We start from the raw sequence: 23,452 nt of genomic DNA, 5'->3' as shown, positions 1-23,452 counted from the left end.
CTATAGAAAGAGGAAGAGAGGGAGTAGCATAAATAGGGGTTCCTATTGTTAGACCTATTCCACCCATGTATGATTAGTAACTCATACTTGACTGCTTTCTAAATACATGTTCTTGTATTTTTTTGTTTAAAATATATATCATATATTTATTTGTTTAAAAAATATATATCAGTGACCTGAAAGTTGGTGAGCTGTGTTGAGTAAATTAATAATAATTAACAATAGATTAATAATAATGTCCTGCTCTGTGGTCCAACCCCACACCCTGCACTCCTAAGCAAAGCTCTTTTTGCTTAGGAGTGCCTCAAGGGTTCTTTTTACAAGGCAGTGGTGCTGTACACAACCAAGACAATTCAAACAACTACATGGTTCTTTGTCCAATTAAAGGATTTTAAATACACACTATATGTTTTAATGTTTGTGGACACCCCTTCTAATGAATGCATTGAGTTACCCATTGCTGACAAAGTCCCTGTAGAGAAGTACTTCCAATAGAATGGGACTCTCTGGAGCAGATCAACATCATGAACCTATTGGGACCATGTCTAATGCCAGGTGTGGGCAAGATGGGTATAAAGCCCCCCAGCATAAAGCTGAGGAGCAGTGGAACTCTGGAATGATGGATTGTTCTCCATGCAATACCTTTGGGGAGAGTTTGGGAGGTAAGGTGGTGATCCCCTGGACAGTATAAATGGTTACTCCAATAACAGTAAGCTAAATTTATTACATTCCGTTACTTAGATCAGTTTCTAAATAGCTTAATGCACACGTGGACAAAATCGTTGGTACCCCTCAGTTAATGAAAGAAAAGCCCACAATGGTCACAGAAATAACCTGAATCTGACAAAAGTAATAATAAATAAAAATGCTATGAAAATGAACAAATGAAAGTCAGACATTGATTTTCAACTATGCTTCAACAGAATTATTGAACTCATGAAACCGGCCTGGACAGAAACGATGGTACCCTTAACTTAATATTTTGTTGCACAACCTTTTGAGGCAATCACTGCAATCAAACGATTCCTGTAACTGTCAATGAGACTTCTGCACCCCTCAGCAGGTATTTTGGCCCACTCCTCAAGAGCAAACTGCTCCACTTGTCTCAGGTTTGAAGGGTGTCTTTTCCAGACAGCATGTTTTAGCTCCTTCCAAAGATGATCAATAGGATTTAGGTCAGGGCTCATAGAAGGCCACTTCAGAATAGTCCAATGTTTTCCTCTTAGCCATTCTTGGGTGTATTAAGCTGTGTGTTTTGGGTCATTATCCTGTTGCAAGACCCATGACCTGTGACTGAGACAAAGCTTTCTTACACTGGGCAGCACATTTCTCTCTAGAATCCCTTGATAGTCTTGAGATTTCATTGTACCCTGCACAGATTCAATGGACCCTGTGTCAGATGCAACAAAGCAGCCCCAGAACATAACAGCCTCCTCCATCTTTCACAGTTGGGACAGTGTTTTTTTTTTTCTTGATATGCTTCATTTTTCCATCTGTGAACATAGAGCTGATGTGCCTTGGCAAAAAGTTCAATTTTTGTCCTATCTATCCATAGGACATTCTCCCAGAAGCTTTGGGGATTGTTATTAGAGTTCAAGTAGATTGTTATTCATTTATTGTTATTAGAGATTATCCTCTGGTAGACTAAATCTGATTGGATAGTGTTGTTGTTTAGGCTCTGGGAGACTGAATCTGATTGGTTGGTGTTGGGGTTTAGACTCTGGTAGACTGAATCTGATTGGTTGGTGTTGGGGTTTAGAGTGAGAAAGATGCTCGTGTTCTAGTTTCCCAGTAGATCATTTCCAGAAATACCAGCAGCCTGACATAAGAGCAACATAGAGTTAAAATTGGTTGAGAAATATAATAAAATTAGATTTTTGATTACTGTGAAACTAAATCAAGAGTTTGTTTTTTTGATGTTGGAGTTTTGATGTTCATGCATTTTATACTTACTCTGTTATTTGTTTCTCTTTGTTGGGTGTGAGTCTCTAAGAAAGAGAAAACATCAAGGCAGTAGATGTTGGTGCCTATCTGACCACTAGAGGGAGACATTTGATTAGGCTTTAAAACCGGTTCAGTATTGTAGAAAGGGGGTTAAAGGAAGAGATCAGGTTTTCTCAGCCTGAGAAAGCAAGAAGAAACTCACTTTAGAAGAGAGGAATATGCTCTGCCCCTGGATGCCAAGCAGAGGCCAAACAGGTACTTTACTTTCAAATAATAATAATAATAATAATAATAATAATAATAATGCTAAAATGCTTAAATTGTTGCAATCCTGCTCTGAGTGAGATTCGTCTGGTCCTGTACAATGTCATCTTCTAGTCTCATTGTGTTGTCTTCTCAGTGCTGTGTCAGAGTTTAGCTAAGGCTTGCAGAAGAGTGTTATAGTAATGAGAAGTGTATATTATTTTACAATCAAATGGGAAACAAAGTGGGAAACCCCTTGAAAACCTTCATGTGATCAACACTGAGAGATGGAGGTAATCTAACTAAACTCACACACCTGAAGAAATGTCTTTAATAATCATTTATAAAATTCAATTGTGTAGAATTAAACCTCAGATGTTTAGTCTGGTCTGCTCTTGATTGATGGTTGAAGTGAGTGTTGAAGAACAGAAGGAAAAAAACATACACATCTGAAAGATTTCTGCATGGAGGAAGGGGGAAAACTTTCTCATATGTCTGAGACTGGTCAAAGATAATGAGAAATGTCTATTTGAGGATATTTCAGGCAAAGGGGGAAATACCATTCGTCCATCCATCTTCTTATCCGTTGCTTCCTGTTCAGGGTCATGGTAGATCTGGAATTCATTTGTAATCTTTGGACACAATGCAGGAATACTCCCTGGACAGGCTGTGAACCTATGATGTTCAGCACTGAGCTGTTAGCTAGCCTATGTTTATTATTTAAAGCATAGAGGCTAGCATAAACGTAAAATGCTAAGTTTAGATAACAGATGTGCAAATGCACACACACAGCTTGTCTAGTCCCTGTAGAGATGTACTATCAATAGAATAGGACTATCTAGAGCAGATAAACATGAACCTATTGGCACCAGTAATGCCAGGTGTGGGCTAGAGGGGTATAAAGCTTCCCATCATTGAGCTGTGGAGCAGTGGAAGAAGTGGAAGTGTTCTCTGGAGTGATGGATAGTGATCAGACATCAGGACAATACCCTTAATTTGGGAACAAACTATTAAATGAGCAGGTGTCCCAATACTTTTGTCCATATAGTGTAGCCACCAGTAAGGTTGTTTTCGAATAAATCAGTGTTTGCTTGGTTATTAGTAACAGTGAAAAACCTAAAGTTAACCTAAACCCCTAAAGTTTTAAGATGAGATGAGTTTATGAATCATATCTCAAAGTGAATGCACTATATATCAATGTGGATCAGCAAAAAACAAACTCTAGTCCCAGTATGTTATATTACAATTGTTTTATTACATATCTGATTACAAACATTACACATAGATAAATTAAAAAGATGAACATTGGATAAACATTAGGAAATGTAAAAATTTAAAAGAAATAAACATAAGAAAAAATACAAACAAGAGATTAGAATCACATGAAACTGCCTTCAAATCATCTGCATTTGTGTCACTAATTAATCATAAATAAAATGATTATCAATCTAAACTAAAAGTGAGATTTATTAGCACAGATGAAAGCCAAGCCAAATGTAGGTAATCACTTTGCACTTTGCACATTAATACAAAATATTGCATTAAAGAAGACAAACTTTAATGCAAAATACTGTTGTTGTTGTTTTTTGGTTGTTGTTTATTGCTCTAAGGCCTTATGATTGAATGCTATTGCTTTGGTTTGGAGTCTGCTCTAGTAATCTCTGGTATTGGGGTTGAGGGTCTGCCTGATTTAATCTGATTGTAGACAGAATTTAATTGGGTTTTGGTAGACCTGATGTAATAGTTCTAGTAGAGTTTTGGTTTAGGGATTTAAAAACTAAGCCAGACTGAATCTGTCTAGTTGCCGTTTAGACTCTGGTTGGTTGGTGTTGCGGTTTAGCCTCAGTAGACTTAATCTGATTGGTTAATGTCTGGGTTTAGGCTCTGGTAGACTGAATCTGATTGGTTGGTGCTGGGGTTTAGGCTCTGGTAGACTGAATCTGATTGGTTGGTGCTGGGGTTTAGGCTTTGGTAGACTGAATCTGATTGGTTGGTGTTGGGGTCTATGATCTCATAGATTGGATCCAAGTGCATTTTCTGGTCTGGTCGGTCATTTTCATTATCACCATCTGCCTAAAATCAGAGAAACACACAGTGCCAATAAGCTCTTTAGATTCAACCTCTTTAAGGTAGACATACGGGATGGGGAGGAAGACACATGCGTTACTTTTAGAGTGGTGAAATCAACAGTTCTGATGGCAATTTTACATCTGAGATAATTCACTTACTTTTTTTCTTATTGCTTGTTGGCTTAAAGAGTCAGAGTCTAGAGAAAAAGAGAAATGAGAAAAAGTCAGTGCCATAGGTGCTGTTCTCCAACCGTCCTCTAGGGGAAGGTCTAGTGCTCATCTCTAAGCAATAAAGTGATGGTCTGAAAAGTGAATCCACAGTCCAGCCCACATAAACTCTGTATGTGTGTGTGTGTGTGTGTGTGTGTGTGTGTGTAGTACCTTGTCTCTTGTGATATCTGAGTCTATATAAAACCACTGCTGATCCCCCAATCAGCAGCAGAACCACACAGACTGATACAACTGTTTTAAGAACAGAGGAACCTGGAATTGAAATACAGACAAAGGAACAGAAAGATCCACCACTTCGATCACTCACAACTTTACAACACAAACACAACCTCACATATAATTCAGTACATACAGTATAGACCTATATATATATATATATATATATATATATATATATATATATATATATATATATATATATATAAAACTATTATTATTATTAGTAGTAGTAGTATTACAGATGTATACCCATTAATTTATTTATTTGAGGAAGGAAGGAATAAACAATAAAATGAAAGTATATATAAATATGAGTTCTTACTGATTTTTTCTTTATGAGATGCAAATACCCCTGGTTCTGCTGATGTGCTCCTGTAGGGTGCTGTCATTGGTGTCTTAGTTGTAGTTGGTCTTGCTGGTGGTGGTTATTATAATGTTGTTTAAATGACAAAACATTAAATTAAATAATTTACACATTTAAACATTTATAAAAAACAAGGTCAAACATTAAAGATAAAAACAATGTGAAATACAATATTTGCACTGCAATATTTTAGTTGCCATAAGTTCACTGCAGTGCCATATTAACAGTAAACAACTGTCAAAATATATATATTACTGTATACAGTAACTTCAGAGTCCTTTACGTCACAATTACTGTGCAAAATCGGCAAAATGGTCTGACACTCGGTGGCTGAGCTGTTCTCTGTGAGCTGTTCCTCCTAAATTCTTCCACTGTTCAGTAATAATACCCCTCACAGCTGATGGAGGAAGATCTAGGAGGGAGGAGATTTCACCAGCTGACTTGTTGTTGTTGGTGCAGCGGTGTCTCCTATTACATCCAGAACCACGCTGGAGTTCAGTGAGCTCTTCAGAACCTCCCGTTCTTTCACTGATGTGTGGAAGAAAGACAGACTGCAGGACTAGAGGCTGGATTTTATACCCCTGTGGCTGAATGGGACTGAATCAAACATCTGAATTCAAACATTAAGAGGGGTGTTTTCCAATTCATAATATATATATATATATATATATGGTGGGCCATTTATATGGATACACCTAAATAAAATGGGAATGGTTGGTGATATTACCTTCCTGCTTGTGGCACATTAGTATATGGGAGGGGGAAAACTTTTCAAGATGGGTGGTGACCATGGTGGCCATTTTGAAGTCGGCCATTTTGGATCCAACTTTTTTTCAATGGGAAGAGGGTCATGTCACACATCAAACTTATTGAGAATTTAAAAAAAAACAAATCAATGATGTGCTTGGTTTTAATGTAACTTTATTCTTTCATGAGTTATTTACAAGTTTCTGACCACTTATAACAGGACGTTAATATCACCAACCATTCCAGTTTTATTTAGGTGTATCCACCATGTGTATATATATGTGTATATATATATATATATATATATATATATATATATATATATATATATATATATATATATATAGAGAGAGAGAGAGAGAGAGAGAGAGATGGTACTTCAAAAATTCTGGATACAATATTACTAAATATATATAATATTATCTTACCAACAACCTGGAGATCAATCCTCCTGAAGGTGGTCAATTTTACACTCTTTCCATTACACGAATAACCTCCTATATCAGCTTCTCTAACATCACTGATGTTTACAGTGAAAATGTTGGACTTTCTGTCGTCAAAGATGGAGAATCTGCCTTTCTGAAACTCTGTGGTTTGGATCACTTCTGTAAAAGAGTTATCGTGCCTTTTGGCTAAAAACTTGGGTTTGTTCTTGAATTCCTCTGGATAGTTACAGCTGATAGTTACAGTGTCTCCCAGGAGTGCAGTCACTAACTCTATACTCCAGGCATCTGTCAACCATACAATCATAACAAAATTAATTATTGGGGAAATATATAGCAGCTACACTATATGGACAAAAGTTTTGGGACACCTGTTCATTCACTGTTTCTTCAAGTCAAGGGTATTTAAAAGAGTTAATCCTGCTTTTGTTGAGGTCTCTACTGTCCAGGGAGCACAGCTTTCTAGTAGATTTTGGAGGGGCATTGCTGTGAAGATTTGATTGCATTCAGCCGCAATAGCTTTAGTGAGATCAGGATGTTGGATGATGCCCACCCCACCTCATCCCCAACTCATCCCAAAAGTATTGGATGGAGCACCACCATCATTCCAGAGAATACAGAATCACTGCTCCACAGCTCAATGCTGGGGGGCTTTATACCCCTCTAGCCCATGCCTGGCATTAGGCATGGAGCCAATAGGTTCATGTTAATCTGCTCCAGAGAGTCCTATTCTATATGGCAATACCTTACAGGGACTAGACAAGTTGTGACACTTCTGTGTCAGCAATTAGAGTAACATAAAGTAGCAGAATGCATTAATTAGAAGGGGTGTCCACAAACATTTAGACATATTGTGTAGCTATGTAATAAACTATGTGAAAGCTTACTTTAATAGCTCAACCAATCTAGGAAGATTGAGAAATTCGGACTGCAGTTAATGACTAATTCAAGTATGAAAATTATTTTATGGAGTCTTGATCTCATCTTGGTCTTGGTTTTTATTTAGACTTGGTCTTGACAGGACAGCTAGTCTTCACCTAGGAGCCAAGACCTAACTAATACTGGGTATATTTTCAACCCTGATCTTCATGCAGGGGCCCCATGAAAAGATGTTACACTGGGGCCCACAATTCTAACAATTCTTCAAAATACTCAATTAATGCATTTTTAGGGCCCCTGTCAGTCACATGACTGTTCTAACCCCCATCCCAGCCCCCATGCGGTGCTGTCTTCATGCTCATCACAGTGTCTTTTTTGCTATGAAGATCACCGTTAGCTTAAATAATGATCTGACAGTTGTATTTTTTATTGATCAAAGCTATTTTAGCCCAAAAGTGGCTTTGAGGGATGAGTGCTCATGAGTTTAAACTGATCCCTAAGGCTGCACTTTCACTAATATTGACACAACTCAATACAGTCAATTAAAAGCAATTGTTGGTTTCTTGAGCCTTTCAGAGCTCTCTGAATAAAACTTGAAGGAACATTCTTAAACAAGCTGCATTTACTGAGCCATTGGCAGCAACCTATGTTAAATATCTCACCTGTGACTTGGTAGAGAGTGAAGATGAGGAGAATCTTCATCCTGAACTGAAATAAGCTACACAGAAATTCAATTCACTTTTCCAGATGGTCTTAAGATCTTCTTGAATTGAACTGATTTTTGTGTTACTGGACTCTTTTTGTATGTGTATGTTTTTGTTTCCACTTCCCTTCGGGTTTAGTTGGATCCTCTTTCTTTGGAATATGTCATATTTTATCCAGTCACTGCCACTCCTACCAGCACCACAAATTAAATGGGCCCCATCTAGTGGAGTATTGAGACCAATCTGGCACTATGGCATAAAATAAAATGCAAAAAGGAAATAATATGGTTGACCTCAAGAAATTTAGAAAGATAATCACTGTCCCTGCCTAAATTAAGGTTTCTGAAATATGTGATTGTACTGCTCACTGCCAAATCTTAAACCTTAAGATGTTTGTCAGTTCATGAATAATCTAGGACCACCACAGCTTGGGTCTTGTCCATCTTAAAACATACCTCATTAAACTTAACAGCAGTTATTTAACAGCAGTTAATAACCAGGTGAAGCTGTGTGTCTAAGTAAGAAATATACCAAACTGAGTAAGGAACTGACCTTCCAGGACCTGAATTGATGAGCCCTCCTGTAGACCTTCAGGGTCCATTAGCAAAGCATATCATAAATCAGTGCATTTCAAAACGTATAGATGTTGCCTCTTAGTTAATCTGTGATCAGCTTTCTCTTCCCTTATGATTTAACTTCATATCAAAGGTTTTCAATAAACTTTCAGTGAACACACTGCCACCTATTGGCCAGAAAAATAAATGCATGATAAATATGAAGGGCATGTTGTAAGTTATCAAATATGAGTGCACTTGTTTAAAATTTCTGTAAAATTGCATTAGAAAAAAACAGACAGAAATATCTTCATAAATTATAAGAGTACAACATCTATCAATGTTGGGCAAGAAAGGACACACCAGTGAGTGGGAAAAGGGCAACATGAACTCAGCAAAAAGTTCTATTAGGTCAGAGTAAACTGTACTCCTATAACACTTGAAGACAGTCACTTATATTTACATTTACAGTGTTTAGCTCTTCTCCAGAGCGACTTACAAAAGTGCTTCACTGTTTACTCAAGAAAAACCTCAGCTAGAATCAGAATCAGAAATACTTTATTGATCCCATGAAATGACAGTTGTTACAGCTGCAACCGTTAGTGTAAGATTAAACACAGTTTTTAGTTTGAATAGACTAAAAATTCAGATCCTCTAATCTTAGACTCAAGTCAATATAGAGACCATAATACTCTACTCTTCACCCAAGTACTCTCAGAAGAGGAGGGTCTTCAGTCTGGGTTTGAGGACCGTGAGTGTTGGACTCTGCTGTTTGGACACCCAGGGGAAGTTCGTTCCACCACTTCAGTGCAGGACAGAAACAAGTCTGGACGCTCGTCTTCCGTGGATTTTAAAGGATGGCGGGTCAAGCCGAGCCGTACTTGAAGCTGGAAGGGCTACAGAGGGGCTGGCTGGTCCAGTCTTGGCTTTGAAGACCAGAGTCAGGGTCTGAATCTGAAGACCTGGGCAGCAGCTACAGGAAGCCAGTCAAGAGAGAACGCAGCAGTGGAGTGACATGGCTGAACTTAGAAAGGTTGAAGACAACCCATGCTGCTGTGTTCTGAATGAGTTGCAGGGGCCTGATGGTGCGCAGAGGGAGACCAGTCAGAAGAGAGCTGCAGTGGTCAAGTCTTGAAATGACAAGAGACTGAACGAGCACCTGGGTGGCCTCTCTAAAGAGGAAGGGTCAAAATCTCTAGATGTTGTACAGGAGGAATCTGCATGACTGAGTTAGATTTGCAACATGACTTGAGAACGATAACTGATCATCCATGACTACACCAAGGCCTCAGGCTTCTGTAGATGTAGAGTGACCAGTGAGTCTAAATCTGCTTCATTTTTTAGCAAAATAAAATAATTTTAAACTTAATTTCTGTTCAAAATTAACTTTACTTTATCTTTAATGTTGTCTTTCACTGTGAGGAGGTGTGTTCCTCCAAATGTCATCATTATTGGAGGTTTTGTCAATTCACCACTTTCAGACCAGCGGATCAATTTCAGACAAGTTAAATCTGATGAATCTAGGGCCTAAAGTTTGATAGACTGAATCTGATTGGTTGGTGTTGGGGTCTAGACTCTGGTAGACTGAATCTGATTGGTTGGTGTTGGGGTCTAGACTCTGGTAGACTGGATCTGACTGGTTGGTGTTGGTGTTTAGGTTGCGGTTCTTCTGGTTTCCAGGTGGATCGTTTTCATAATCATAATTAGCCTGAACACAAAACACACAGCTTAGCTTTCTGTGTGTAATGGTTTTATTATGAACAAAATTAAATTAAGACACAGTTTTAAACCATATAAATTATGTGAAATTCAATTAAGATTAAAGAAGATACTGTAACTCCAAGAGTATAAAAAGTATATTGTCTAAAATATACAGACAGTCACCTGCTTTGTTCATTTTCTCTAGTAGTTCATTTGAATTTATTTATAATACATTTATAAATCTTTTGTTTACAAACTGATTCACTGTGATGAGTTTCACTTACTTTGTTATGGGCTTCTCGTAGTCTGCTGGTCAAGGCAGAGTCTAAAAAAAAAAAAGATATATGCTCAGAGCCATATATATTGTTCTCAATCCTTCCAGTAGAGGGAGACTTTGTACAGTTTTATGCTTACACAACTTTATATCCTGCAACATTTACCAGGAGTGTCCTTAAGACATATTTACTATGAGTGTATCTTATCCAGAAAGGACCGATGTAGCTGCTGGGTTTCACTCTGTCTATGTGATCGGTTCTATGAACCTTGAGTGTTTTAAACCATGTGTGAGCCACTCTGGGTTAGATTAGATACCCCTGCACTATTAACACAAGTGTGTGTGTGTGTGTGTGTGTGTGAACACTATACCTTGTGCCTTGTTGCGTCTCAGTTTGCAGAACAATGTGGATAATCCTCCAATCAGCAGAAAAGTTGCACAGACAGTGATGATGATGATGATGATGATGACAGAGGAATCTGCTGGAAACAATATCAGAAAGAACCCACCAGCTCATCTGATTACCATCTCAATGATTAGACCATTGCTCATCCTATGGCATACACTCTATGTCCAAATGTTTGTGGACACTACTTCAAATGAATCTGAAAATGAAGCTTTCAGTTAAAGTAGCTAAATGCATTTATTAGAAGGGGTGTCTACACATATTTGGACATATAGTGTATAATCATATCAATCCTATATAAATATAGTGTAAAATCATATAAATCATATTTAAATGTAGTGTTTAATAAATAAAACCACACCGTAATGTTCTTCATCAATGGTGGCTGGTGCTGTTGATGAGCTCCAGTGAGTTTTTGATATTAGCTTGATAGTTGTGGTCGACCTTACTGGTGGTTTACGTCATGGTGGAGGAAATTAAACATGCATTTAAATGAAACTAGAAATCACTCATTCATAGAAATAAATAAAATAAAGCAAGAAATCAGAGACAAAACTAGGTTACACACACACATACATATAGACATAGTAAGTGGACATGTCTCACCAGTAACATGTAGATGAATCTTTTTGAAGGGGACTTGTTTTCCATCTTCCCACCTTTTACAGTAATAAACTCCTTCATCCTCTTCTCTCACATCACTGATTCTCAATGTGAGAACTTCAGACCTCTTGTCATCAGAGATGGAGAACCTGCCTTTGTGAGACTGTACATTGTTGATCACTTTAGCACAGGTTCTGCCTTCCCATTTACAGAAGAATTTGGGATATTTTTTGTAATCGTCTTCATATTCACAGCTGAACGAGACAGTCTGTCCCAGACCAGCAGTTACTCTTTTTTCACTGACAGCATCTGTCAATCATATAAACACACAATGACTTCAAATACAGTTCAGCAGCACTGTCACTGTGTAGAGCCTTGTGTCTGTACAGCAGAGTCATCTGCTCAACCTCATCTGATGTCCTTTATGTTGTTTCCAGCAGAATGAGGTTAAACTGTCCTCTCCATTACATTACGCTATTTACAGTGAACAGACACATACACTGATATGGTGTGTGTATCACTGCAGCACTCCGGGCAGCAGTGGCAGTTTGGCCGGTCCTGGGTATTGAAGCCACAACCCTGTCATCAATAACCCAGTGCTCTAACACCTGAGCTACCACAATAGGTTCATGTTTATCTGCTCCAGAGAGTTCTATTCTTTTGGCAGTACTTCTCTACAGGGACTAGACTGTCTGTGTGTGTGTGTGCATTTGCACACCTGTGTCAGCAATGGATGCAACTTAAAGTAGCTAAATTCATTTATTAGAAGGGGTGTCCATAAACATTTGTCCAAATAGCGTGTTCAAATGCCTGATACTGTTTTCTTCTGATTAAACCTGTGTAATGTATTTGATTCTTGTAAACTGATGATGAGAGCCTATAGAGAGTTATATTTCACAAGCTGTCATTAATTAAAACTTTACTCTTTACTCATTTCATTGTCCTTTCCAGTTGAACAGTGCCTTTTCTTTTGTATTCATTTTTTATCATTTACAGAAAAACAATTATGTAAAAACTACAGTGGAATATGATGCAATTATGTTCCGTGACTAATAGTTGCATCACACAACAGCACAATTTAGTACATCTCTTCTTACAATGTGTGGTAGTGTTGTGACCCACAGTGACGCCAATAGTCATTACCTAATCAACATCTCTTCTCTGAAAAGATGACTTTTGCCACCTATTTCTGGCTGCTATTGATGTGATCTCTGTTAATGTGTAGGTCAAGGGTTATTTCTGTATAAATTATGTGTGTATATTTGCTGCTCAGTGATAAATAAGGTATTGAACAAGTAGATTTTCAAAAGTGGATCTCTAATGTTCTGACAGACAGACCAGAAGCAGTGTGGGTAATCAAACGTATCACCCACCATCACCCTCCGCACTGGAGTCCCCCAGGGTTATATCCTGAGCCCTCTAGAGTGCTGTATAACTTCTAAACCTGCAGCATTCTCATAAGGGAACATCCTGCTTTGGGGCAGTGGTGGCTCAGCGATTAGAGCTCCGGGCTATTTATGATAAGGTTGTGGGTTTGATACCTGGGCTCTGCAAGCTGCCACTGTTGGTCCCTTGAGCAAGGCCCTTTACCCTCTCTGCTCTCAAAGTTGGCTGCCCACCTCCCTGTATCTGTGTGTGTGTGCTTACTGCCTCCAGTTCACTAGTGTGTGTGTTCACTACCACAGATGAGTAAAAGACAAGGACACATTTTGTTGTACATAGTACAGTGATGAATGTGTGCATCTTTACCTTTACAAACTGGTTTGGGTACAGCACCAAAGAGCATAAACCCTAGACCCTATACCCTCTCTGTTTGTGTCTATAACAGTATATCTGTACCAGTGTGTCTGTTACAGTATATCTGTAGCAGTGTGTCTGTAACAGTATATTTGTAACAGTGTGTCTGTAACAGTATATTTGTAACAGTATGTCTGTGACAGTATGTCTGAAAGGCTGTGCCTGTAACAACATGTTTGTAACAGTATATCTCTGACAGTATATCCAAAACAGCATGTCTATTACAGTATATCTGTAACAGTATGTCTGTAACAGTATATCTGTAACAGCATATCTGTAAAAATGTGTCTGTAACAGTATGTCTGTAACAGTATATCTGTAACAGTGTGTCTATGACAGTGTGTCTATAACAGTATATCTGTAACAGCATATCTGTAACAGTGTGTCTGTAACAGTATGTCTATAACAGTATTTCTGTAGCAGTATGTCTATAACTGTATATCTGTAACAGTGTGTCTATAACAGTATATCTGTAACAGTATGTCTGTAACAGTATATCTGTAACAGTGTGTCTGTAACAGTATATCTGTCACAGTATGTCTGTAACAGTATATGTATAGCAGTGTCTGTAACAGCAAATCGTTAACAGTGTGTCTGTGAGAGCTTGTTGAGTATATCTGTAACAGTATGTCTGTAACAGTATATATGTGATGCTGTGCCTGTAACATGTCTGTGACAGTATATCTGAAACAGCATGTATAGTACAGTATATTTGTAACAGTAACAGTATATCTGTCACAGTATGTCTATAACAGTATATGTATAGCAGTGTCTGTAACAGCAAATCATTAACAGTGTGTCTGTGAGAGCTTGTTGAGTTTCTTGAGATGACACTTCTCAGGATCAACATATACACATATAAAACTGGACACAAATATAGGAAAATTTGAATTTAGAAGGATATAAACAGACTTAGCTCGGTTGAATAAAAACTACTTTACTGCAACTGAAAACAACAGAGCAAGATGTTTTACTTTTTCCATCCTAGATAACTGATTACTGGTATTTGTATAATTAACAGTAAGCTGATTTACAGTTAGTTCAGTGTGAATTAAAGCTATTCCAGTCCTGCATGGTGTTTGACAGTGGCATACTCAGTAGCAGATTCCTCCTTACTGACATTGACTGAGGCATGGGTGGGAGACCCTGGATTCTTCTGGAAACTGACAGTGGTGTAGGTGAGGTCTCGGTTTTTGGATGGTTGCACGGTAGAGTGGAGATGTTTATCAGAGCTGTTAGCCGGTGTTGATGCCTTTGCATAAATTCCAATGTCTGAATCAGGAAGATGTTCAGGTTGTTTAATCTCTGCATTGTCAGAGACCACTGTAGGAACCTGACAGTAGAAGAAAAACAGACATTTTACCATTTTGTTTGACATATTTGAGCCTTTTCAACAGGTCAGTCATGGAACTGTGTCCTGTATTTATCCTTTCTTTTGATGTATTATGGGTTCTACTTTAATCAACTGACACATTTGCTCACCGGTTTATTGTCTTTTAACTCCATGCTGGATGAAAGAGTGATACCTGTTAAAAATGAAATCAAATGACGTCAGTGTCTTCAAAAGGTCTTCAGATCACAGAAACAAGCTTTGACACGTAGAATAAGAACCCTTAATGTGTGTGAGTGCGTGAACAGTACCTTGTCTCTTCTTGTGTATCACATAAAACAAGATCAGTGTTATTCCAATCAGCAGCAGAACCACACAGACACTCACAGTGATGGCAGAAGAACCTGGGGTTAAGAACAGAAAGAACAGATACAGTGGGTGTGTTTACATGCACTTAAAAAACTATGTTGAGTATGTGGTTTCATACTCAGATTTCTTAGATCTAGGTCTAAAAATCCAAGAAAAAAATACGATAAAGATCGATCGATTTTAGCTCAGTAATTGGATTTCCTAATGTATGTTCAATTTGAACTTTATTTAAACTTGGAATACATTAAGGGTGACCCTCATTAACACATAAAATATAGATTTAAAATAAAAACAAAAAAGTTGTATTGATGTGATTAATAATTTAAAACACTTGTACTTGGTCAGTAGTAATCTGTTTGCGGTTCACTTTTAAAGCCAATATGTATGAAACAACTCAAATTACATTTAAGATGTCATTGCTCAATATATGAGGATATTGGAAATGCAGTTGATTACAAATAATTCACATAGTTTTATTTAAACACAAGATACTATTTTATATGCTAAGTTTATTTACTAGTATCTTACGTATGTATGGCATGTGGTAAATGTCCTTATCGAGAGTGACTTAGATTTGAATCATGTTACACAGGAAGGAGAATGTAGAGTAAGGAGTCTTACCCAAAAACAGTGTGCCATGAAGGTGGTGTTGTTATCTATTACAATACACCAACCTTGAAATCATTTAAAATTATGTTTAACTTTAATTGACCTTTAATTTCCCCTTTCCCCTGGGCTTACTGATGGCCTGAAAGCAACCTCCGTTGATTGATTGAGTCATGTTAGGACACATTATGGCACATTTTGTGTCTTTGCTAATGCTTACATCTGACCCTCTTTTTTGTCTTCTGTTAATTCTCTGTGGTCTAAATTTGATTAGAAATGCTCACATTTTCACTCACAGTGCAGATAAAGTAAATACTTCTTGACATGAGAGTTATGATAATGCAATGTCTTGTATTTAAATATGCTTTGGTCTTTTACAGCTCAGAGTTGTAAAATGACATTCTCAGTTGTGAAAACAAAAAGGAAGGGCAATGTTACAGTGTCATAAAGCAAATATTTAGTATCTCACCAGTGACCTGAAGCTGAATCTCTGTAAAGAAGGTGTAATAACCCTCTATATCCTCTCCAATGAACACTCCACAGGGATAAACTCCTCCATCATCTTCTCTCACATCACTGATTCTCACTCTGAGAACTTCAGACCTTTTGTCATCAGAGATGGAGATTCTGCCTCTCTGAGATCCTGTTCCAGTGTTAAGGATCTCGGTAATAGAAAGATCATCCAGTTTAAATAAGGATTTATAGTAATCCTGAAACTGCTCTGGATAGTTGCAGCTGATGGTGAGCGTCTCTCCCTGAGAACCACTCAGTGTTTTTGTCCCCTCACAGCAATCATCTGTCAATCATATAAAGAAACACCTGAGTTACAGAACAGCAGAATCAGCTGTGCCGTTATTCTGCATTCATAGGTTATATATATTTAATACACAAAACAAAGATAAAGGATATCATCACTCACTGTTCATAATCTTTAACTCCACTTCACTACTCTGCATCTCCCCCACTTGAAGCCTGTACACTCCAGCATCCTGGGGGTTCAGTCCTCTGATGAACACCATCAAGTGTCCTGTTTTACTTGAAGTAAGCTTGAATCTTCCATCATAAACACAATCACTTCTGGAGTCAGGAGGTATTTTATTTATGCACTTTGTTTGGTCAATTTTCCAAATGTATTTAGTGTGGGATGAGTACCACCACAGATCAAATTGTATAATGACAGTTCCTCCAGAATAACCAATCACATCAAAGCAGGACCCTGAACCTGTCAATCAAAAGGAAACCTTTACTTAACCTCACTGAGCCTTCTAAAGAAGTATATTTGTGGCACTCATGACAGAAACAATTAAAACAATATAACGAATATAGCGAATATAAAATATGACATTTTCATTTTTTTTAAATATACTTTGCTGTGTCATTATTTTTAGGCAAACACATTACATTTTTTGCATGCATTTAAAAACTATTAAAAACTGTAAATTAAACAAAACAAATCTAGAAAACTACTGCAGTGTCTGACATATTATCATTAGCATAAAGTAGAATATCTAAGATAAGATAAGATAAGATATTCCTTTATTAGTCCCGCAGTGGGGAAATTCATCTGACCTGAAATCAGGTAGAGAGTGAAAAAGATGAAGATTTTCATGTTGAAGTTCACAAAAAATCAATCCACCTTCCAAAAGCCTTTCAGTCTTTCAGTCTCTGAAGAATAACATTCTTAGCCTGCGTCAGCTGTAGCTCTTTGTGTGTACGTCTGTACTTCCTCTTCTATCTGGAGGAGTTGTTTCCGTTTTTACTTGAATCGTGATTGCAAAACTTCACAACTCCTCCCATTAGCATCACTGACAGTACACCATACTGCACATAGGATCAGCTCATCAAGTCTCATCAATTGGTGGTTGACTGCTGTCTCTGTACTATGACTGCAATGAACAAAGAAATGACCTCACTGTATTATCCAGACACTATCCAGACATACAGTTTTTTTAATTACACATAATTATGCACAATTTGTGCTACATTCCATTTAGCCCTTCATAAATAATCTTCAGCAGCCAAAGAGCAGTTATAGGTTGGATATTTTTAAACTATATATTTTCCTTAGAGCTGTTGGGAAGTTTAGTGTTTATGCTCTAAAATAAGGAATTAACTTCATGCTCTCAATTAAAGAAAGCAATAGTAAAGTATTATAATAATAATAATAATAATAATAAGTGTATAAAGGTAATGATGAAACAAAAAAGGGATGTTTTATGTAATATAATAATATAAATGACACCTAAACTTTGCCTAAAAGTACATTCCTATCATAAATAAGAGAAACATTAACTGATCCCACTATATACTTATGAGTATGAACCAATTAATCTGTGTTACTCTAAATTTAGTAAACATGCCCAAAAGCCCTCAATATTATAATATTCCTTAATTCATAGATATGGTTGTCTTGTCTTAATCTGCTAATTTATTGTTTCTTTTCAAAACAAGGGTATTGAGTTTATTCTGCTTTTGTTGGAGTAACTATCTCTACTGTCCAGGGAAGAAGACTTTGTACTAGATTTTGGAGGAACATTGCTGTAAGAATTTAACTGCATTCAGCAACATTAATGTTGGATGGCTGGATGGAGCTCCACCACCATCATTCCACAGAACACAGTTCTTCCACTGCTCCACAGCTTAATGCTGGGGGGCTTTATACCCCTCTAGCCCACGCCTGGCATTAGGCATGGTGACTGTGCGTGTGTGTGTGTGTGTGAGAGAGAGAGCAGTACCTTGTTTATTGATACATCTCAGTCTGTAGAAGACTAGTGTTAGTCCTCCAATCAGCAGCAGAACCACACAGACACTCACAGTGATGATGATAATAGAGAAACCTGGAGCTGAGAGACAGAAAGAACAAACCAACTTTATCACACACACACACACACACACACACACACACGACCACAAATACCTCCTCAATCTAACCAGGAATGCATCAGTTCCTGGTGTGGAGCCTAAAGCTCTAAAGGTCTGCATGAACACATTTAAGATGAATACAGAATAAAATAGTTCTGAGTAATCGTTGAGATCTTACTGGAAGGTTCTTATCTTAAAGTGATTTTCAATAAAATATAAACACAAGATACATACACACAATAATGCATACTAAAAAACAGATGCTTCTCTTTTCGTCCCTGTCCAATGAAAAACATGCATCTCCAAAAAGGCAAAAATGCTCTTAACTCTGAATGGAAAAATATATTCAAATAATTTAGAGCATTTCTATTGGTCCAGTCATCCAGAATCATTTACACAGTGCACAGAGCAGCTATAGGCTTTAAACTTTGAAGAAAACTAAAAATTGAGACATTATACATTGGACAGCAGTGTGTTTTGTGTGTGTGTCTCTCTGAGAATGTCATCATACAGTACTATGCTGAAATACTTAGCCAAACCCACACCCACAGACTCTGTGACTTCCTCGGCTCTGTCACACACTGTTTGTCTAGTCTATATATATATACAATGGGGAAAAAAAGTATTTAGTCAGTCACCAATTGTGCAAGTTCTCCCACTTAAAAAGATGACAGAGGCCTGTAACTGACATCATAGGTAGACCTCAACTGAGAGACAAAATGAGAAAAAACAAATTCTGAAAATCACATTGTCTGATTTATAAAGAATTTATTTGCAAATAATGGTGGAAAATAAGTATTTGGTCAATAACAAAAGTTCATCTCAATACTTTGTTATATATCCTTTGTTGGCAATGACGGAGGTCAAACGTTTTCTGTAAGTCTTCACAAGGTTGGCACACACCGTTGCTGGTATGTTGGCCCATTCCTCTATGCAGATCTCCTCTAGAGCAGTGATGTTTTGGGGCTGTCGGCGGCAACACGGACTTTCAACTCCCTCCAAAGGTTTTCTATGGGATTGAGATCTGAAGACTGGCTAGGCCACTCCAGGACCTTGAAATGCTTCTTACAAAGCCACTCCTTTGTTGCCCTGGCAGTGTGCTTGGGATCATTGTCATGCTGAAAGACCCAGCCACGTTTCATCTTCAATGCCCTTGCTGATGGGAGGAGGTTTGCACTCAAAATCTCTCAATACATGACCCCATTCATTCTTTCATGTACACGGACCAGTCGTCCTAGTCCCTTTGCAGAGAAACAGCCCCAAAGCATGATGTTGCCACCCCCATGCTTCACAGTTGGTATGGTGTTCTTTGGATGCAACTCAGCATTCACTCTCCTCCAAACACAACGAGTTGTGTTTGTACCAAACAGTTCTACTTTGGTTTCATCTGATCATAAGACATTCTCCCAAAACTCTTCCAGAACATCCAAATGCTCTCTAGCAAACTTCAGACGGGCCGGATATGTACTGGCTTAAGCAGGGGAACACTTCTGGCACTGCAAGATCTGAGTCCCTGGCGGCGTAGTGTGTTACTGACGGTAGTCTTTGTAACGTTGGTCCCAGCTTTCTGCAGGTCATTCACTAGGTCTCCCCGTGTGGTTTTGGGATTTTTGCTCACCGTTCTTGTGATCATTTTGACCCCACGGGCTGAGATCTTGCGTGGAGCCCCTGATCGAGGGAGATTAGCAGTGGTCTTGTAGGTCTCCCATTTTCTGATTATTGCTCCCACAGTAGATTTCTTCACACCAAGCTGCTTGCCTATTGCAGATTCAGTCTTCCCAGCCAATGAATAAGCATGTGTCCCAATACTTTTGTCTTTTCGGTGTATAATAAAGCAATGGTATAATGAAGTATCTCACTAGTAACTTGTAGCTCAAGCTTTGGGTTTCCTTCCACACTCCACAGGTATAAACTCCTCCATTACTTTCTCTCACATCACTGATTCTGAGTGGAAAATCTGAGATGGAAAATCTGTCTTTCTGAGACTTTGTTTCAGTGTTAGAGATCATAGAGTCATCCAGTTTGAAAAAAACAATTGCTGCAGTTGATGGTGACAGTCTTGCCCAAGTAAGTGCTCATTAGCTTTGTTTCCCCACAACAAGCATCAGTCAATGATATAAATAAACATGTATAAACTACAAATCATTACCTCAGCAGCTATATAGTGCTCAAGGCCTGAGTGTGTTTTAGGTGGACAAATAATGTACAGTGCCCTCCTTAATGATTTGCCTCCAAACATTACATTTTACTCAGTTAATTCAAGTATGTTTAAGTACACATTCACAAATTTTACAGTCTAAATAATAAATAATCTTTCATACATATTTGCACCATTTTAAGGTACCATAAAATACGTGAAGTCCTTTATTGTGTTTATGGAAAGCTCTGTGTGTCTCAATTCATTTATCATGTTTGATACTCCGGCCAAAATAGCTTAAACAGGTTATAATGTCTCAAATTTCTCTTTCTTCAGATTTATTTCCATCTTCTGGTTTCCAACTCCAAAATCATACTGTGCCTCATCATGCTGACTCTAATCTTCCATGATGAATAAAAAGTGTCCACTGTGGTCTTGTATGATATTAGTGCAGTCACTGTTTTTTTTCTTGCCAATGTGCTTTTATTGCCTGAACCCCCACTTCAGATCAGAGAGTATAATAACACTTCCAGTGTAGCCCATCACATCAAAGCAGCTTACTGGACTGAACAATGAAAAGGAAAAATCACTGAGCCTTCAGTTTTACACCTGTCAAAATTGTGTGTAATTTTCTTCAATGAAAAATTACATTAATCTTCATTATAAGTAGCGCCTCCCGTCTCTGTGTGTCTTTGCTTGCATTTTCTCCACTGTTTAGTTCCTCTTTCACTACTTACAGTATCTCAACCTTACACAGCTCCTCCCACCAACATCACTGACAACATTAAAATAGTCATGAAAATAGTGCCATCCTCTGGGAACAGCCCTGAATGATATAGGGATTATGCCTCTAGGGTTGATAATTAAAATTGAGTTGTTGGAAGGTATTTGCATCTGTATCTTCTGTAACATGGCCAGCATGAGGACTGTGAGTAGAAAAGCCATCATTATCAGTATACACATGCATATACAGTATACACTATATGGACCAAAGTATTGGGACACTCTGCTCATTTCTTCTGAAATCAAGGGTATTAAAATAGTGTGTTGGAGTAACTGTCTTTACTGTCCAGGGAAGAAGGCCTTCTACTAGGTTTTGGAGCATTGTCGTGATGATTTGATTGCATTCAGTGATAAGAGTGTTGGTAAGGTCAAGATGTTGAACGATTACCACCCACCTCATCATTCTCAACTTCCTAACTTATCTGGATATACTGGATGGAGCTTCACCACTATCATTCCGGAGAACACAGTTCTTCCAATGCTTCACAGCTCTATGTTATACCCCTCTAGCCCACGCCTGGTATTAGGCAGAATGGTGACAATAGGTTCATGTTGATCTGCTCCAGAGAGTCCTATTCTAATGTCAGTACTTGTCTACAGGGACTAGTCATGTCATAAATGGATCCATGCTTAATACAGATTTCATCTTTTTCAAATGTGAACACCTAGCTTTTTGCAAAAAGGACAGACAAGTCTTCAATATATGTCTGAAACTGTAAATTCACTATACAGTGCACTACTTTAAGGTTTTGCTAATTTGTAGTGGTGTCCGAAAAACTCCCAATGCACCGTAATGAGAAGGGTCCAAACAGTGCACCCTGGCAGACATGGATTTCCCATAATTCATCACGTTAATTGGTTTGAAGTTTCACCCACAGCTTCTCTGAGGAAGACTGCCAGTGTCAGATGTCCAGATTGTTCACTACTAAGTGGAATTCTGTTCCGCATAATAGTGCTCCATAGAATGACCTGGAGTTTCACATGTAGGGGATAGTGAATAGGGCGCAGTTCAAACACAGCTCAAGTCTTTTAAAATGTACATGGCAAACTCTTACTTTTGGAAAAGAACAGAACCTCAGAACTTTAATTAAGACTTTAATCATTTTCAAAAAGCATACATCGATACATCCTAATTGATGATTTGGCTATTAAATGTCTACAGGCCTTTAGTAGAAAACAGCTAACATGAATAAGCATTCCATAAATAACATGTTCTAAAGATGAAGATGAAAGCATATTGTATAACTCACTCAGGTACAATCACATGTGTTTACAGGGTATTTACTGTAGTATAAAAAAACTTGTTTTGGAAATGAGTACTTAAAAATACTACAACCCACTTTGGTTATTTCTTATCTGTGTGGCATTTTACAGTGACATATTGAGTAAAAGGTTTCTTGTTACTGAAGCAAGCTGAAGCATCAGTCTGACAATGTGAATTTTTCTTGAAGTTCACAGAGATGTATTTGACCGCATCAGTGGAGGGTTCAGGCAGATGTGTTGTACTGTAGATATTCTGGAAAGGAGGGTTTGTGGAGACCTGCGAAGTAGCATACAAGCTGCATCAGAGGTAGCATGGGAAATGGAGCAGTAGCCACAATTTCACGAATGTTTCAGTGTCATGAAAGGTAAACAATGAACATGCATGAACCAGCTGTATAGAACCAGTACAACTAGCGCTTAAGACAGGGATGATAGCAATGGCCACCTGGACACACTAAAGGCCGTTATCTTATCAAGAATCGCATTTTTGAGCGATTTGATTTTTGTATTGATTCTTGCACCTGTTTTAACACTGATTGTTTGTTTGTCATTTTATATGTATGTATGTGTATGTATGTTTATTTATGTATGTGTATGTATGTGTACTCAATTAGCTTCTGGTGCTTGCTAGGCTGCCATTGTAAATAAGAACATGTTCTTGATGACTTGCCTGGTTAAATTAAAGGTTTAATAAAAAAAAAAAATTATACATGGATACGGACAGAACCTTCTTTCTATACTCTGCATCCTTTTTTCAATGTTTTAAGAAGACATTTCTTCTTAAAATGGTTGGTGAATAAGGCCCACTGTTTTTAATGAAGCATTATGTGAGAGTCCTTTTCATCATGTTATGGTTAATATGGGCTGACAACCTCACACTTATTGCATACACATACATACACAGACTAAAATATACTCACTTTA

General features: G+C 37.9%; 1 protein-coding gene across 2 annotated transcripts; it reads right to left on the bottom strand.

The window, feature by feature from the left end:
* Positions 1-11,650: 11,650 nt before the first annotated feature.
* LOC140535837 (polymeric immunoglobulin receptor-like) lies at positions 11,651-17,163 on the bottom strand. Of its 2 annotated transcripts, XM_072657363.1 has the most exons (7): positions 17,053-17,163; positions 16,403-16,705; positions 15,953-16,279; positions 14,820-14,912; positions 14,661-14,704; positions 14,299-14,511; positions 11,651-11,690 (listed from the first exon to the last, which is right to left on the bottom strand). In XM_072657363.1, exons 1-7 carry the CDS (start codon positions 17,090-17,092, stop codon positions 11,667-11,669), a joined length of 1,044 nt encoding a protein of 347 aa, XP_072513464.1. In that variant the 5' UTR covers positions 17,093-17,163; the 3' UTR covers positions 11,651-11,666. The 2 variants fall into 2 exon arrangements, with proteins under 2 accessions (XP_072513464.1, XP_072513463.1); XM_072657362.1 differs by lacking the exon at positions 11,651-11,690 and having other exon boundaries at positions 14,050-14,511.
* Between the last annotated feature and the right edge of the window lie 6,289 nt (positions 17,164-23,452).

The sequence above is a fragment of the Salminus brasiliensis genome, chromosome 15 (assembly GCF_030463535.1).
Source record: "Salminus brasiliensis chromosome 15, fSalBra1.hap2, whole genome shotgun sequence".
NCBI classification, from domain to species: domain Eukaryota; kingdom Metazoa; phylum Chordata; class Actinopteri; order Characiformes; family Bryconidae; genus Salminus; species Salminus brasiliensis.
This window is presented reverse-complemented; position numbering and strand designations above follow the sequence as displayed.